This window comes from Coregonus clupeaformis, chromosome 27 (genome assembly GCF_020615455.1).
Source record: "Coregonus clupeaformis isolate EN_2021a chromosome 27, ASM2061545v1, whole genome shotgun sequence".
In the NCBI taxonomy this organism is placed as follows: Eukaryota; Metazoa; Chordata; class Actinopteri; order Salmoniformes; family Salmonidae; genus Coregonus; species Coregonus clupeaformis.
In genome coordinates, this window is record NC_059218.1 from 36,069,185 (window position 1) to 36,086,888 (window position 17,704).

General features: G+C 40.0%; 1 protein-coding gene across 1 annotated transcript; it reads right to left on the bottom strand.

Annotated features, from left to right (window-relative positions):
- Positions 1-4,210: 4,210 nt before the first annotated feature.
- Positions 4,211-16,614, bottom strand: LOC123482014. The gene is made up of 3 exons (XM_045208173.1): positions 16,555-16,614; positions 16,197-16,314; positions 4,211-9,360 (listed from the first exon to the last, which is right to left on the bottom strand). The coding sequence occupies exon 3, from the start codon at positions 8,770-8,772 to the stop codon at positions 4,840-4,842; it is 3,933 nt and encodes a 1,310-aa protein (XP_045064108.1). The 5' UTR covers positions 8,773-9,360; positions 16,197-16,314; positions 16,555-16,614; the 3' UTR covers positions 4,211-4,839.
- Between the last annotated feature and the right edge of the window lie 1,090 nt (positions 16,615-17,704).

A 17,704-nucleotide genomic window follows, 5' to 3' on the forward strand; every position in this document is an offset into this window, starting at 1 on the left:
GTGTTTCCTCAGTGGAGTGCAGGGTCTTCAGCTGAAATTGCGAGTAGCTACTCTCCGGGTCAATTGGACGGCAACCATTCATTGGACAACAGCCGTCCATTGGACGACAAGATCCATCCATTGGAATGGAAAGCGTTCCACCATCTTCCCATGGACTACAAAGCAGAAGACGATCCAGTGTTTCCTCAGTGGAGTGCAGGGCCTTCAGCTGAAATTGCGAGTTGCTACTCTCCGTGTCAATTGGATGGCAACCATTCATTGGACTACAGCCGTCCATTGGAAGACAACATCCATCCATTGGAATGGAAAGCGTTCCACCATCTTCCCATGGACTACAAAGCAGAAGAGGATCCAGTGTTTCCTCAGTGGAGTGCAGGGCCTTCAGTTGAAACTGCAAGTAGCTCCTTACCAGGTCAATTGGATGGCAACCATTTATTGGACAACAGCCATCCATTGGAAGACAACCATATGTGTGTTTGCCAGGAGGCGCTAGGTTTTTCACCTTTCTAAAATCCATTAACATTTGGGGGCCAACAGAACCTCTTGCAGCCAGAGTGGAGATGCCAGACGATGTGGATGTCTCAGCATGTGGATTCCCCATTGACAAAGATGCTGAATATATGTTTATTGTGTAGCATCTGCCATCTGCATGTTGGATTCAATACCATTTCTCCAACAGAAATCTGCACTCTGAAGCTAGCTGTCACAAGCTGCGATCTGCTACACTTGACTCTTGGAACTGACAGTGCTTGATAAACTCTGTAGAGTACATGGGCTGCAGCCTGGAAAGCCTTCAAGGGAGACCACATCCTACTTGCTGAGATGTAATTGTTGTTCGTCTAATTTTCATTGGTCAATAAAAAAATGATGAATCGAGAAGTTCTTGTATGTCTCTTTTTTAAACTGCTTTTGTCCTACCCTAGTTATGTGATGGGAGGGAAAAGTTACACATAGTGTCACCAGGAGAGGAGAGGCAGGTAGCAGAGGAAGCAGTGGATAGCAGTAGGTCCGTTTTTTGGGGGGCCTGTCCAGATCTGAATATAAAGTTGGCATACTTGAAAGTGTGCACATTTATGTTTTCGTATTTATTTTACTTTTTGAAAAATACATTTCCAAGATAAGAAGAAGCCTAGAAAAATAGTTTGATATATATATAGATGTGACTCCTCTTCTTCTTGTATATTGTCAAAAAGTTCATCAATAACAAGCCATCTATATCTGGCTTTCAAACTGTAGACCTACTCACCACAAGATGAGTCATTCTGTCATTCTGCCAAAACAAAAGCCTTGGCAGAATGACAGAATGGCTCATGGGGGCGGGACTAATGACCGGGTCATCAATCAAACAAAAGTTGACAGAAGCCACAGGATACTTCTCTCTTCTCTATAGATGGCTTGTTATTGATGAACTTTTTGACAATATACAAGAAGAAGAGATGTGACTCCTCTTCTTCTTGTATATTGTCAAAAAGTTCATCAATAACAAGCCATCTATATCTGTCTTTCAAACTGTAGACCTACTCACCACAAGATGAGTCATTCTGTCATTCTGCCAAAACAAAAGCCTTGGCAGAATGACAGAATGGCTCATGGGGAGCCGAGACTAATGACCCGGGTCATCAATCAAACAAAAGTTGACAGAAGCCACAGGATACTTCTTCTCTTAGAAAAATAGTTTGATATATATATAGATGTGACTCCTCTTCTTCTTGTATATTGTCAAAAGTTCATCAATAACAAGCCATCTATATCTGTCTTTCAAACTGTAGACCTACTCACCACAAGATGAGTCATTCTGTCATTCTGCCAAAACAAAAGCCTTGGCAGAATGACAGAATGGCTCATGGGGGCGGGACTAATGACCGGGTCATCAATCAAACAAAAGTTGACAGAAGCCACAGGATACTTCTCTCTTCTCTATAGATGGCTTGTTATTGATGAACTTTTTGACAATATACGAAGAAGAGATGTGACTCCTCTTCTTCTTGTATATTGTCAAAAAAGTTCATCAATAACAAGCCATCTATATCTGTCTTTCAAACTGTAGACCTACTCACCACAAGATGAGTCATTCTGTCATTCTGCCAAAACAAAAGCCTTGGCAGAATGACAGAATGGCTCATGGGGGCGGGACTAATGACCGGGTCATCAATCAAACAAAAGTTGACAGAAGCCACAGGATACTTCTCTCTAGAAAAATAGTTTGATATATATATAGATGTGACTCCTCTTCTTCTTGTATATTGTCAAAAAGTTCATCAATAACAAGCCATCTATATCTGGCTTTCAAACTGTAGACCTACTCACCACAAGATGAGTCATTCTGTCATTCTGCCAAAACAAAAGCCTTGGCAGAATGACAGAATGGCTCATGGGGGCAGGGACTAATGACCGGGTCATCAATCAAACAAAAGTTGAACAAGCCACAGGATACTTCTCTCTAGAAAAATAGTTTGATATATATATAGATGTGACTCCTCTTCTTCTTGTATATTGTCAAAAAGTTCATCAATAACAAGCCATCTATATCTGGCTTTCAAACTGTAGACCTACTCACCACAAGATGAGTCATTCTGTCATTCTGCCAAAACAAAAGCCTTGGCAGAATGACAGAATGGCTCATGGGGGCGGGACTAATGACCGGGTCATCAATCAAACAAAAGTTGACAGAAGCCACAGGATACTTCTCTCACAGGATACTTCTCTCATCAATAACAAGCCATCTATATCTGGCTTTCAAACTGTAGACCTACTCACCACAAGATGAGTCATTCTGTCATTCATACACAGACACAGGTCAAACGTTTTCTGTAAGTCTTCACAAGGTTTTCACACACTGTTGCTGGTATTTTGGCCCATTCCTCCATGCAGATCTCCTCTAGAGCAGTGATGTTTTGGGGCTGTCGCTGGGCAACACAGACTTTCAACTCCCTCCAAAGATTTTCTATGGGGTTGAGATCTGGAGACTGGCTAGGCCACTCCAGGACCTTGAAATGCTTCTTACAAAGCCACTCCTTCGTTGCCCGGGCGGTGTGTTTGGGATCATTGTCATGCTGAAAGACCCAGCCACATTTCATCTTCAATGCCCTTGCTGATGGAAGGAAGTTTTCACTCAAAATCTCACAATACATGGCCTCATTCATTCTTTCCTTTACACGGATCAGTCGTCCTGGTCCCTTTGCAGAAGAACAGCCCCAAAGCATGATGTTTCCACCCCCATGCTTCACAGTAGGTATGGTGTTCTTTGGATGCAACTCAGCATTCTTTGTCCTCCAAACACGACGAGTTGAATTTTTACCAAAAAGTTCTATTTTGGTTTCATCTGACCATATGACATTCTCCCAATCCTCTTCTGGATCATCGAAATGCACTCTAGCAAACTTCAGACGGGCCTGGACATGTACTGGCTTAAGCAGGGGGACACGTCTGGCACTGCCGGATTTGAGTCCCTGGTGGCGTAGTGTGTTACTGATGGTAGGCTTTGTTACTTTGGTCCCAGCTCTCTGCAGGTCATTCACTAGGTCCCCCCGTGTGGTTCTGGGATTTTTGCTCACCGTTCTTGTAATCATTTTGACCCCACGGGGTGAGATCTTGCGTGGAGCCCCAGATCGAGGGAGATTATCAGTGGTCTTGTATGTCTTCCATTTCCTAATAATTGCTCCCACAGTTGATTTCTTCAAACCAAGCTGCTTACCTATTGCAGATTCAGTCTTCCCAGCCTGGTGCAGGTCTACAATTTTGTTTCTGGTGTCCTTTAACAGCTCTTTGGTCTTGGCCATAGTGGAGTTTGGAGTGTGACTGTTTGAGGTTGTGGACAGGTGCCTTTTATACTGATAACAAGTTCAAACAGGTGCCATTAATACAGGTAACGAGTGGAGGACAGAGGAGCCTCTTAAAGAAGAAATTACAGGTCTGTGAGAGCCAGAAATCTTGCTTGTTTGTAGGTGACCAAATACTTATTTTCCACCATAATTTGCAAATAAATTCATAAAAAATCCTTCAATGTGATTTTCTGGATTTTTTTTCCTCAATTTGTCTGTCATAGTTGATGTGTACCTATGATGAAAATTACAGGTCTCTCTCATCTTTTTAAGTGGGAGAACTTGCACAATTGGTGGCTGACTAAATACTTTTTTCCCCCACTGTATGTACTGTGTCTATGGAATATCTTATAAGCTATATAAATTAATAAAGCGAGTCGCACACTCTCTCTGTATATATAAACGCCCAGTCATTTATTGGGTAAATTTGAATTTCTTATGCCATAATAACGTGAAATAGCTTCCACTCCTAAAATATATTGAATTACTTTTGCACTTATTTGCAGATTTTAAATAAGTAAAAATAATACGTGTCAATACAAACATTTGATAGTACAATATTGAAAAAAAAAACACACACACACACACAGACATATACATACATACATACATACACACACACAGTATAAATATGGCCTGAAAAAGGTAAACAAAAACAATTTGGTGTTTGTAAAATATTATCACATATCGTATAAAAATACAAAAAGAAAATAACCGTCAGAGACAACAAATACAGATCATGTTCAATAGAATATGGAATATGGTCAATTTACATAAAAACCCCTATATACACACACACTTTACCCCACGCTATGAGATAGGGATATCATAAACAAATAAAATGTTCTGTATTTTTGCCGAGAAATCATCCGAGGGTCTTGACAATCCCAGCAGTACTATCATAATTACAACAATATTCATAGGCAACATATACAGGCATTCTTCACAGAATAGTGATTTTATTCCATTAGATTCATTACATACACCTTTCAATAATAGCATAGTACAGACAGAGAACCTAGTACCCATAGGGTAGTGTACTGTAGTCTGGGAGAAGCCTCCGCTTGTTATACACTATTCTAAGTCGTTTTGGGGCAGAGCGGTTTTTTAAGGTGAATCTCCTCTTGTCCCTGACAATCTGGGTATTCTGTGTCAATATCTCATCTGAATTGTCCCCATCTCTAAGAAAGTCATTGACCAATCTTATGAGAGACTCCAGATGTACTAAAGTTGCATTGGAATGATGTAACGTGATCCCCTTAACTTTCATGCATTTCTTTCCATTGTGTGTTTCGTATCCATATGTCTTTGGTCCACCCGATACAAACTCCACAATGTGATCACCTGGATCTAACTCGCTCGTCAGGCCCCCCAAGAACTCGTTTAGCTCTGGCATCCAATCTCCAGGCCTACTCACAAATATGACACTGTCTGTGTCATGGTACAGCGTTCGTTTCTGCAGTTTTTCCATGAGGTCGTAGAGCTCCAGTCTAGCATAGGCAGTTGTGAAAGCGGCAATGAAAACATTAACAGGACCAGGAGAACTGTGGCACTTCTCAGTGTACTTCCAATTCACCATGACAACATCATCATTCAAGAAAGAGATATTAGAAACGTCTTTCTCAGGTGAGAACACACACTTCAGAAGTTCTTGCAAATCTTTAATCAAAGTTGTGTTCATTTGATTTGGTCTTTGGCCAAACTTTCCCCAAAGACTGTTCAGAAAAAGCTTAGCAATTTTTCTCTTGGCCTTGTTGACAACAATTTTTTCACGGTTCAGCTTAATACCTTCCGTTTCCTCATATCTCTGAAGGTAAGCTTCTTTGCTAGCTTCATCAGCTGCACTATGAGGCCACCCACTGGCCTCCTGTTTGTCTTTTAGAAAGGTCTTGACATACTCAGTGAAGAGAGATTCAGACTTTACTGGGAAATGCCACACTTCAATCAGTTTGGCAACTTTGTACCCCTTCTCAATGGCTTTAGCCATTTCAACAGTACACCACACTCCAGTTAGAGCCCTTTCCTCATCTGAGTGAGTACACCCAGTCTCTTGATTCTCTGACTCAGAACAGATTCTGCAGAGTGGAAACATGAGCTTGCCAGCAGCACGATAGGGTAGCACAGGGAGATACAGACCCTTTGGGGGGTACACTTTGGCTTTGACAAAACCAAAGTAATTGTCTAGTGGCTCAAATTCACGTGCAATTATGTTGGGATGTCCGATGGGGTAAGCCTTTACCTTATTTACAAAGGGATAAAGTGACGTGAAATCATAGTATTGGATTGTCTCCCCTGGTTGCACTTTGTAATGCAGGTGGAGTGCGTTCGTCCTACCCCCGAAAAAGGCATCCCTGGGTTCCATGGGCTCATGCATTTCAAAGGTTTTCAAGAAAGTTTGGACCTCTGGATCTGTCTTTTTGAGCTCATTCCACTCATGATCCCACATCACCTTCACATTCAAATTGTGGTCCTTTTGCAACGAGCTGATCTTGTCCTGGAAACGGTGATGCATGGCACCAAAGGTCATTTTGGTCTGCTTACAAAAAACATTATAGCCATAACAGTCTTGGCAACCATGAAAATAGCAACCAGCATACTCATAGGCTGTGGTGCCATCATCATCCTCTGAGAAACCATCCAAAGAGTACTTTCCCACCCGTTTCTCTCCCTCGTTCAGAGCATGCTTTATGGATCGTTTTTCCTTGTGAGCCAAATATTCCAACCACTGAATAGATGGAGTAGAAAAAGTCTTCTGACTTTGGATGTAATTGTCTAACGGGGGAATGGCAATGGTATTTTCGGGTAAGAATTTTGTGCGGTAGATTTTCATGCACAGGGATGCAAGAGTCACACATTGCAGTGGGTCAACTTCTGTAGTGCTAAGGACCTCCTCCCTAAACCGTAAGCATGCTTTCCGCAGAATGATCACATCATTCTTACAATATTCTGCCATCTCTTTCTTGAAGTCAAACCCAGATTTTGATTCAGATATTGATTTGTGCCACTGCAGAAAGTTCTCCCTCTCTTTTCTCATCATGGTATTGAAACCATAGAATTCAGGGCTGGGGTACTTGCCAATGTAATTATGGTTTTGCTGTGTGTTAAACCAATGTGGAAAATATCCCTTCTTGTCATTTTCAAAGCCCATTGCCTCTGGCATGTCACTCAGCTTCATTGATAAAAAACTGAGACTATCAATGTATCTTTGTCCAAAGTCTTTGTCAATAATGCATATAAGCTTGCTGCCTTGTGCTATGATTTTTGGTGTAATCATGTTGTTTACTAGATAGTTCATCAACAAATACCCATCATATCCCTTTGAGTTGTGGGCTATGAATGTATAGCCTTTGTACTGGTTTGTTCTGTATTTTTTATAAAAGGCTTTAACACAGTCCTCTCCCTCTGCAGTCCAGATGTTGCCATGGAAATCCATACAGCACACAAAGTTGGGAACGTGCTCATCTGTATCTTGTCTTGTCTCGAAGTCATAGAAGATGTACTTCTCACTAGGCTCCTCAGGTTCAACTTGTTGAATGAAACACTGATGGCCTTCTGCCTCCGTTAGATCAGCTTTACAGCAGTGGCATCGTTTAGCTCCACATTTGTGTTCCTTCGGATTGGCCACATTGATAGTGTAACATCTGTTACACTGGGAACAGTATTTGGTTACATCACACGTGGAAACCATTTTACCAGAGGCTTTATGCAAACTAGGAACTTTGTGCTGTGTATGGCAGAATTTCGATCTGCAGAAACGCAAACATTCTGTACACTGTTGGGTCTGCCCTCTCTGCTCTGGGCACTCAGCATGATGACAGACATTGCAGCAATTCTGACACTTGTGGTCATTCTTTTTGCTATAGCCAGAATAGCAAAAGGTGCAAAAAAAGCTAACTCCCAGAAACCCCTTTGGGTTTTTGATACCATAGTAATGGCCATCATGCAGGTAAAGAAAAATAGTTGTGGCATGAGTTTTTTCAAAAGGTGTTTTAAAGTGTTTTACAAGTGACCCTTCGCGGTAATATACCACTATTTTAACACCCTGAACCTTCTCAAATTTGTTAATGTCTGATAAAGAAACCTTGGTGAGCTCAGATAACCCAACAGAAGTCTGCAGCTCTCTGCCTTTCTGCTCAGCCTCACTCATAGTCAATGTTGGATCTAAGAGCATAACTACACAAGTGGCAAAGCAAAGGTTGTCGTCTTTGTTAGCGAGTACAATGAGGTGCCTACGCTTTTTCTCAATTAGCTCACTATCAAAGATAGTTTTCACCTTTCTACGTGGACCACCACCACCCTCGAGATTGTGCACGATATGAACAACAAGCTCTAGGGTGTCATCAGTCAATATTTCTTGGTTACTCTGGACCACCTGCTCGATTAACGAAAGAAATGTGTCAGTTTCCACTTCTCCATTCGGCAAACGGGCTGAGACGGGAAACACAAAGTCGCCCTCCAACTGTAACAGTCTTACATCGTTAGCACCGGACAGTTCGGTCATTCTTTTGGAAAGTCCATCTATTGACTCTAAAATCATAGCATAGAAGACGGCATAGTCATTCACATCATCCCGACTCATGTCCAGCCGTTGTCTAATTTCAGTTGTATTGAACTTTGCTCGATTAATCACTCTTATGGATCTGTCTATGCCATCGTCACCTTGCTGAAGTCTCTCTAAATACGCATTCAAAGCACCGAGAGGATCCATTTGCTGTGCATTAGTGGATGAATGGGCATCATTTTCACCCGCTGTAATAGACAGTAATGGCAGGTTCTGAGACTGCCCATTATCTGTGTTATCAATTTGGGGGAAGTCTGGGGGAACAAAACCAGGGGATCTGGCATTCAGTTCATGAGCTATATTGGTAGGGGTTGAGTCCGTTGAATCAGAAACTGATGATCTTTTGGGGGCTCTGTCCAATGGCTCATCACTCTGTCTTTTCTGAGCCATTTCAGGTTCACATAAATGTAGCTAGTGTCTGTGAGATGTGACGAATAATCAGGAACAATCGTTTCCGGTGTGCTGGTTTTGTGTCACTAGTTATTTGGCTGAATTACAATTTCACAGGGGTGCACCTGGCATCTTTCAAATTATGGAAGGGGATGAGACATTTGGCCAATAGACTTGGCCGAGACTTGCGTAGAGAAGGGGGTGGAGCTAGCAAAGAGAATCCACCCTGGTTCCGCCACTAGCTTTAGTATCATATCTCTCCCCTAGAACCTAATCGAGGAGGAATTTTGTTGCTGGGTTGCCGCGAATATACAAATTAGATAATCAGTTCACAACTTTGTAAATGAAATGATCCATGTTTAACTAAAATCCGTCCAATTTTCATTTATCTTTTCATAAAGGTGATATTAGCAACTGTCCGACCATTGTCTGCACAAGGCTGTCTCTTGTATTATTGTATTGGACAATTTTCAGAGTACGTATCCGAGATAGATTTGAGGCAGCTTCTGCAGTGCAGCTCTTCTTCTGGCTTCTTGTAGGTTCTCCCTCTTGATATTTCTCATAAGGATCTGGTCTCGGCTATGACGCCTGGAATAAAAAATGGTGATGAGTTTTTTTTTTTAGCAACTTGATTTTAGAACATAACATTGTCATTTTTGTACAGTAATCTTATTTACATTTACATTTTAGTCATTTAGCAGACGCTCTTATCCAGAGCGACTTACAGTTAGTGAATACATATTTTTTTTATACTGGCCCCCCGTGGGAATTGAACCCACAACCCTGGCGTTACAAACGCCATGCTCTATCAACTGAGCTACATCCCTGCCGGCCATTCCCTCCCCTACCCTGGACGACGCTGGGCCAATTGTGCGCCGCCCATGAGTCTCCCGGTCGCGGCCGGCTGCGACAGAGCCTGGATTTGAACCAGGATCTCTAGTGGCACAGTTAGCACTGCGATGCAGTGCCTTAGACCACTGCACCACTTAGGAAAAGTGCTATGAAAGGGCAGGCTCTTCTCCTAATTCTTCAGCAGGGTAAGAGATTGGAATTTAGAACAATACATCTAAAATCAGAAGTTACCCAACAACATTCAAACTCTAATTTTACACCTGGAATTTGTGGAAACACATAGTATGCCATTTATTTCTAACCTACAATTCCATCCCGAGCACCAAGGGAGGATTCCCGACCCGAGTTAAGCGCACATAAGTAATTTATTTTTATGCACTTTTCTCTCTACATGTATTCTGACCTTGAACTTAAGAATGAGAATAGCATGCTATTCACCCGCTATTCGTTTGGGGTGGAGATCAAATAAATGAAGTTGTGGCGGAGGTGTGTCTACAGATATATTCTGACCTTGACTTAATTCCCTCATAATTCCACCACCTTTACGGGCGATGAAACTATGAATAAGGTCGAGCATCCTGTCGGTTCCAAGTGGAACAACATCTACTTTCTTTTTTTTCCATGTGCAAATGACAGTACAGCGCCAAACCTACAGAGTTGATTTATGATTTCTAGAATGTTTTAATTATATACCCTGACTTTTTACAATTTGTATCGTGTTAAATATTAGCCACTAACGGTAGCCACCATCAGTTATACCCACATACAGTTATAACTCTCACTTTAGTGTTAGTTTCCTTACATTTTGCATCATTCCATTCCATTGTTACTTTACCTTTATTTCCTCTGTTACGTTCATGTGGTTGTTCCTCAGGATCGCTAGCAATAGTGGATCATATTAGGCTAATGTTTTACAAGTTTGTAATAATTTGGGACATATAGCCTATTTGAGTCACTTTTCTCACCTTCCAATATTTCATGGATTGAACAATTGAATATGGCAACTTTCAGGATTAATCAAACAACTGTATTTTTGATTCACCAATATATTTTGTTCGTAAAGGCTCTCCAAACCTGTTTTTCTATTATTCATAAATACATTCCTAACCCTAAATAATATACAAGACCAGAATATTTTTTAATCTACCAATTGGTGCCGAAAAGGAGACGAATATGTGTGTATTTACATAGCTTTTTTTCATTGATCGCTAATATTCTGAACTGTTCTCTCCATATATTGTAATGAGTCTGTCGAGATAATTCAAGTTAAAAAGGTACACCAAATTTAAGTGGATGGCTTTAGATAAATGTACTGAAAACCCTATTTAATGAAAACTCCACGAGAAAATCTGTAGGCCAGCAAGTGGGAGGGTTTTCAGTGGTTGAATTAAACATTTAGCACGCGCAAGGGAACCACGTCTGCGAAGCTCATTACGCAGCTGCATAAGTTAAGTCTGAATACCAACTACTGAGAAGTGCATAGGAAAGGCGTAGGGCGGCTGGTAGCCTAGCCATTAAGAGCGTTGGGCCAGTAAGAAAGGTTGCTGGTTTGAATCCCCGAGCGGACAAGGTGACAAATTTGTTGATGTGCCCTTGAGCAAGGCACTTAACCCTAATTGCTCCTGTAAGTCGTTCTGGATAAGAGTGTTTGCTAAATGACTAAAAAGTTAAATGAAAGGCGTACAAGTCTGAATCGGGCCCCAAGATCAACTTTATTGTCCATATGTATTTGGACAGTAAAGCTCAAATTTAAATGTTCTCTACACTCCAGCATTTAGGATTTGAGATCATATTATGAACATTGTGGTCCTCTGTAGCTCAATTGGTAGAGCATGGCGCTTGTAATGCCAGGGTAGTGGGGTCGATCCCCGGGACCACCCATACGTAAAAATGTATGTGCACATGACTGTAAGTCGCTTTGGATAAAAGCGTCTGCTAAATGGCATATTATTATTAATATGAGACGAAAGTACAGAATGTAATGTTTTATTTGAGGGTATTTTCATTTAACGTTTCATCATTAAGACATAAAAGCACTAGTCCACCCATTTCAATAAGTCATAAAAAATTAACTTAAAGTGTAATAAAGTAGTCAAAAGTGTACTATTTGGTCCCATATCCCTTGCACTCAATGACTATATATAAAGCTTTCAACTCTACAACTTTGTTGGATGCATTTTTAGTTGTCTTGTCCAATAGTAACTGAATGGTGAATAATGTCTTCTTTCATTTTGAGTCTTTTTTTTGTAAGTGAGAATAGAACAGGTTTCTGACCACATACAGTGGGGTCTGAAATTGTTGACACCCTTGGTAAAGATGAGCAATAATGACTGTATAAAATAAATCATTTAAATACTGAGCTATATTGTATGACATAAAAAAATTGTATTCTATTACAATTGCTTAGAGAAAGATATTTTGTTTAAGAAGTAATACTTTTTTTCTCAAAAAGGTAAAGATTCTTATAAATAAAGTAGTCAAAAGTTTAGTATTTGGTCCTATATTCCTAGCACACAATGACTACATCAAGCTAGTGACTAACTTGTTGGATGCATTTGCAGTTCGTTTTGGTTGTGCTTCTGATTATTTTGTGCCCAATAGAAATGAATGGTAAATAATGTGTTGTGTCATTTTGGAGTCACTTTTATTGTAAATAAGAATATAATATATTTCTAAACACTTCTACATTAATGTGGATGCTACGATGATTACGGATAATCCTGAATGAATCGTGAATAATGATGAGTGATAAAGTTAGAGATCATACCCCCAAGACATGCTAACCTCTCACCATTACAAATAACAGGGGAGGTTAGTCTTTCATTTAGTCAATTCATTCAGCATTATCCTTAATCATTTACAATAATAGTGACTCCAAAATGACAATACATTATTTACCATTCATTTCTATTGGGCACAAAATAATCTGAAACACAACCAAAACGAACTGCAAATGCATCCAACAAGTTTGTAGAGTCACAAAGCTTGATGTAGTCATTGCGTGCTGTGAATATGGGACCTTTTACACTACCTTTATAAGAAAAGAAAAAAAACATCTTTCTCTGAGCAATTGTATTAGAATATATTTTCCCAATTTCTTTTTAGCATAGAATATAGCTCAGTATTTGAATTATTTATTTGATCTTTATCAAGGGTGTCAATAATTTTGGATGCTGACATTTTTAGTAATAATCATTAATTAATCATGAATAATCATGGGTGTGAAAGTTAGTCACAAAGACCATACCTCCGCCAAAATTCTAACCTCTCCTGTTATTGGTAATGGTGAGAGGTTTGCATCTTTTTTTGTAGCCTCTAACTTTTTCACTCATCATTATTCATGATCCATGCATGTTTTATCTTAATCATGGTATTATCAAGATTAATTTAGAAGTATTCAGAATCATCTCTCCTCACTTAGAAATACAATTACTCCAAATATCATTCACCAATCAGTTGCTATTGGACAACACATGACCCAAAATACAACCAAAATAAACTGCAAATGCATAAAATAAGTTTGCAGTCACAAGATTGATGCGGTCAACTTTATGTTCATGCATTGTTCAAAGTATATAGGGGAAGCAAATTGGCTTGTCCCAGTAGTCATCCGGTAGAGTTGCAGTGCGTCAGAGAGCACATCATTTAGGCCGAGCCTACAGGGATATTTATTATTTTCAATGCTAGAAAGACAAAAATATTATTTTATATATATTGTATGGATCAATAAAAACATAGAAGGCTAATAAAATATATCGCGTGAACTCTTTGCATAATTGACCCAAGCCCCGCCATTCCTAGATCCCTTTCCTTTCTGAGCTTCCTTTCCTCTTTACCTAGCTCCCTTTCCTTCCCTAGATTCCTTTCCTCTCGTATCCTCGTTTCCTAGCTGTCTTTCCTATCCTTTTCTAGCGCCCTTTCTTTATCTTATTTCATCCTTTCCTGACCTTTCATTTCCTAGCTCCCTTTGCTTCCTTCCTTTCCTACAGATGTAGGATCTTAATTTGAGCCAGTTTGCTACAGCAGGAAAATAATCCTGCAGCAACAGGAAATGTGAATTATATGGATTATAAATAAATGGACATTTTTGTAGGGGTTGATACATTTTTGGGTTAGGGCAGATGAAGTCTGAAATGTCAAAGTGGAAATTACAAACTTAAGTCTTTTTAAAACTCAAATATACTACAAGTTTGCATTTCCTGCTGTGCAAGAAAATTATCAGCAACAAAAGAGTGTTCAAATTAAGATCCTACATCTGAAGAATGGCCTTTTTCCCTTTATTCAGATTACAACCTCTCACTTTCGGTTATTTGAAAATGAAATAATCTCCAAAATATCGCTCCCTTTAAAACAAGCCATAGAAAGTTGGTTGCAATTTCAGTTTAATCCACCAGAAAAGATAGAACAAGTAATACAACAAATATTATGGTTAAACTAAAATATACTAATTGATTAAAATAAATGTTTAAAAAAATAAAATGTATAATCTTTGTAAATTATATCATAAATAGGACTGGTGGAGTTATGTCACACATGCAGCTAACAGAAATATATGGAAAGGTCTGCTCTACCCAAAATTACAACTAATTGCAGCATTACGGCAAAAATGGAAGAGGCAAGTGGAACGGGGGAAAAGTAAGGAACTTGTCTGTCGGCCCTGCATTAAAGACCCAAATTGGTTAAAGAAAATTGTGATAAATAAAAAAGTAGACCAGTTTAATTTAAGGACCCAAAAATTGACAGCTGTGCCATATAGATTGCAAAACAGTTGGGAAGAGATTGTCGATGTACTGATTCCATGGCACATGGTTTATGAACTGATATACAAAACACCACCGGATTCAAAACTTAGAATGGAAATGCAGCAGACAATTACATTGATGGAAGCCACAATCTATCTGCAATATTAAAGCTGATCTACCCCCCATCCTATATCTGTAGCTTTCTTACATGTTCCTCCTATCCTTTCCTAGCTCCCTTATCTCCTTTCCTAGCTTCCTTTTCTCCTTTTCTAGCTAGTAAAGGAAATGAGGAAAGGGAGCTAGGAAAGAAGGAAGAGAAAGGAAGGTCAGAAAGGAAAGGGAGCTAGGAACAGTGGAGAGGAAGATAGGAAAGCAGCAAAGCAAAATGAACTAGGAAAGGAGGACAGGAAAGGGATCTAGGAAAGGATAGGAGGAAAGGGAGTTAGGACATTTTAAAATTCACCATGGCCAGTAGATGGCGATAGTATTGGTTTCTGTGAGGGTCCACTTTTTGTGACAGGACACTTTTAGTGACAGGCCATCTGGTCTGCAGATGGTTACATAAAAAAAAAAAAGTATATATATATATATATTCATATTCTACAAGACAGTATCATAGGATATTTCTTTGGCTATTTGTCAATCAACTTGTCTATTATTAGCTTCTCTTCAATCACAACTAGAAGACTATAAAGCACTACTCACAAGAATACCTGGCATTAATTGATAGAATGAAAGTCAATTCTGCTCTTCTCGTGGAGCGAGGGAGTTTAGAGACCGTCGAAAATGCCATCGTTAGCCTTCCCGGCATTTTTCAAATTACATCAGTTTAACTGCTTTTAGGGAAATTAAAGGCAACAGTGTCAATCGCAAAAAAAATATTGGATGTTAGCACGCGGTCACTCCCTGCCCGTTTGCAAATGCGCTAGAGAGATGCTGAATTATTAATTTTTTCCACTCCTGTTTCTTTGGCAAAATGTACTTTTGGTGTTTAATTTTATGCAAGAAATACTTAATCATTCACAAATTAATGTTATATTAATATATCGTATGGGCAGCAGGTAGCTTAGTGGTTAAGAGCGTTGTGCCAGTAACCGAAAGGTCGCTGGTTCAAATCCCTGAGCCGACTAGGTGAAAAATCTGTCGATGTGCCCTTGAGCAAGGCACTTAACCCTAATTGCTCCTGTAAGTCGCTCTGAATAAGAGCGTCTGCTAAATGACTAAAATGTAAATGTAAAATATTAGGCTACATGTTATAGTCCTACTATCAGTGTCAAGACTTCAATAGGCTATACTATTCCATATCTAAAGTTCAAGTACCTTCAGGCTCTGATCAGTCCCTACACCCAAACGAGGGCATTACGTTCATCCACCTCTGGCCTGCTGGCCCCCCTACCTCTACGGAAGCATAGTTCCCGCTCAGCCCAGTCAAAACTGTTCGCTGCTCTGGCACCCCAATGGTGGAACAAGCTCCCTCACGACGCCAGGACAGCGGAGTCACTCACCACCTTCCGGAGACATTTGAAACCCCACCTCTTTAAGGAATACCTGGGATAGGATAAAGTAATCCTTCCCACTGGCTATAGGGTGAATGCACCAATTTGTAAGTCGCTCTGGATAAGAGCGTCTGCTAAATGACGTGAATGTAAATGTAGACCAAAGGGTGCTGCCGTCGCTGGAGACATCAGGAAATTACCGGCAGATATAGTTCCATTTTCCCTTCGAATATGACACCAAATATTTGTAAGAAATCAGATCTGTTTAACTCTCATTCATTTTGTGAACGTCTGAATAATGAATTTGGATCCAACCCTAAACCCTACTACATACCTTAAACACGGTCTCTTCTGTGTATAAATTATCTTGCAGGTCCCAATCGGCTTTGTCAGTGTGAACCACTCCTAGATTGCCCCAGGTTCTCAGATGATCAACTGTTTAGCTGGTAAGTCTGTATAATGTGATGAAAATAAGAAACATTAGATGACTTAGCAGCGTTTATCGAAAGTGACTTAGACAGTCAAGTAGATATTACAGACATTACATAACACTACAGTCAACAGTGCCTTTCGGTAGTGAAACAGCTATCCCACAAACAGCTATCTTAGAAGTATTTCAATGATTATCAATGCAAACAATGTTACAAAAAGCTCTTGAAACAAACAGAACATAAAAGTAAAAATGCACTTACAGAGTGATTCACACATGCGTGAAGGGAGAGCAGAGGCATTAGCCGCTTAACGTTTTCATCAGACTATCTTATATATGCGACAAGGAAATGCATAGTCCAATCACAGGCTTACACGATAGTATGACGTAGCCATGCTTAGCCTGTGCCAAATACTGTGGGTGTGACACATTTATTAGAAAGCATCTCTCTCTCTCTCTCTCTCTCTCTCTCTCTCTCTCTCTCTCTCTCTCTCTCTCTCTCTCTCTCTCTCTCTCTCTCTCTCTCTCTCTCTCTCTCTCTCTCTCTCTCTCTCTCTCTCTCTCTCTCTCTCTCTCTCTCTCTCTCTCTCTCTCTCATGAAAACACCACCTGGGATTTCAATATTGACACTGTAGACAAATTATACCAGATCAGTCAGTTGAGTACATAAAATATTGTACTTATTCAAATACAACCCCAACCTCCAGTCCTGTTGAGAACTATCCACCCCAGGTTCCTTTACTGTGCCACACCTAGTACCGATGGGTGAGTCAAGACTATGGGTCCTTCTCAAGTTGTTTTCCAAAATGGCTTTTGTTCAATTGAATAAAGAGCAATTCACACATAGTAGGCTATTTCCAGGTGCACTGAGAGAAAAAAACTATATTTTGAAAATGCAAAATTACAACACACTGTTGGCTTATCTTGAATACGCCAAACAATTTGAATTCAAGATAACCAGTGGGTTGGAGTGAGTTCCGTCTTCTCCAAACAGGCTTTGTTCAAAATGGCTTCCTGTTAAATCCTGCTCTCCTATTTGACAAGGGAAATACTAGTTTATACCATGCAAAGCAACTTCTCTTAGGTTATAACTAATAGCCAGTAATTTAGGGCCTGATTCAGACTTAGGAAACGTATGCCTCTCCTACACATGCCTTTCCTACGCACTTCTCAGTAGTTGGTAATCAGAATTACCTTATGTATAATGTGCTTTCCAGGCGTGGTTTCCTTGCGCGCACTGAATAAACCGCTGAAAACCCTCCTACTTCTTGTGGAGTTTTCATTCAATAGGGTTTTCAGTACATTTATCAAAAGCCTTCCCTTTACATTTGGTATACAGCACCAGTCAAAAGCTTGGACACACCTACTCATTCAAGGGTTTTTCTTTATTTGTACTATTTTCTACATTGTTG

Excerpts from the sequence above, each read along its gene's own strand:
- LOC123482014 (XM_045208173.1), bottom strand. The coding sequence starts at position 8,772 with ATGGCTCAGAAAAGACAGAGTGATGAGCCATTGGACAGAGCCCCCAAA.